General features: G+C 58.3%; 1 protein-coding gene across 1 annotated transcript in view; it reads left to right on the forward strand.

The window, feature by feature from the left end:
• Positions 1-727, forward strand: part of ZC3H12D (zinc finger CCCH-type containing 12D) — a 28418-nt gene that overhangs the window by 24426 nt on the left and 3265 nt on the right. The window contains exon 5 of the mRNA XM_025049250.1: positions 143-249. Within this exon, the coding sequence (XP_024905018.1) occupies positions 143-249 (107 nt within the window). The remainder of the gene's footprint in view (positions 1-142; positions 250-727) is intronic.

Below are 727 nucleotides of genomic sequence, written 5' to 3' on the forward strand. Positions count from 1 at the left end.
GGGTGAGGGGAGAGCCTGGAAGGTGAGCCCGGGCCGCACCTGTGTCTCCTGCCGCGGTTCCCTCGCTGGGCGCTCACCGCACAGGTGCCATTGCCCAGGACCTGTGGGTCTTACAGTTAGCCCTCCTGTGCTTGTTTTCCAGGTTCATGCCTCCTGACGACCCCTTGGGCCGCCGGGGGCCCACCTTGAGCAACTTCCTGAGCAGGAAGCAGAAGCCCCCGGAGCCGTCCTGGCAGCACTGCCCCTATGGTGGGTGGCGCCCTGCGCCTCAGGGGCCCCCTGCAGGGCCTTGTGTCCGGATGGCAGCCTCCCCACGGGGTTACTGTGAGGATGAACAGACACCCGGGACTCTTGCATGGAAGCGTTTGTGGGGGCCGGATGCAGAGGTCACATGCAGGGCAAAGCCAGGTCCAGGGGGCAGGAAAGTTTTGTGCTCACCTTTCTCAGTGCCTTCACCTGGCACCCCGGCATGTTGCGTCCCACCCTGCTCCACGATCGCCCCACTCCTATGCCCCTATGGACTTTGGTCAGTGCTATCCATTGAGGGATAAGGATTTTATACAGTCCTCGAGGATGCCAGGCTTCCACCCAGCTTTTACTAACTTGCTTTGCAAGATATTTAATGTCCCCAGGCCTTTTTTTTTGGTGCCTATAGAAGTTCAAAAAACCTTAGGTGATAGGCAAAGTCATTTCTTGTTAGAATGAAGGTGACATACTTTCAGGTCGG

This window comes from Pteropus alecto, unplaced genomic scaffold (assembly GCF_000325575.1).
Source record: "Pteropus alecto unplaced genomic scaffold, ASM32557v1 scaffold185, whole genome shotgun sequence".
In the NCBI taxonomy this organism is placed as follows: domain Eukaryota; kingdom Metazoa; phylum Chordata; class Mammalia; order Chiroptera; family Pteropodidae; genus Pteropus; species Pteropus alecto.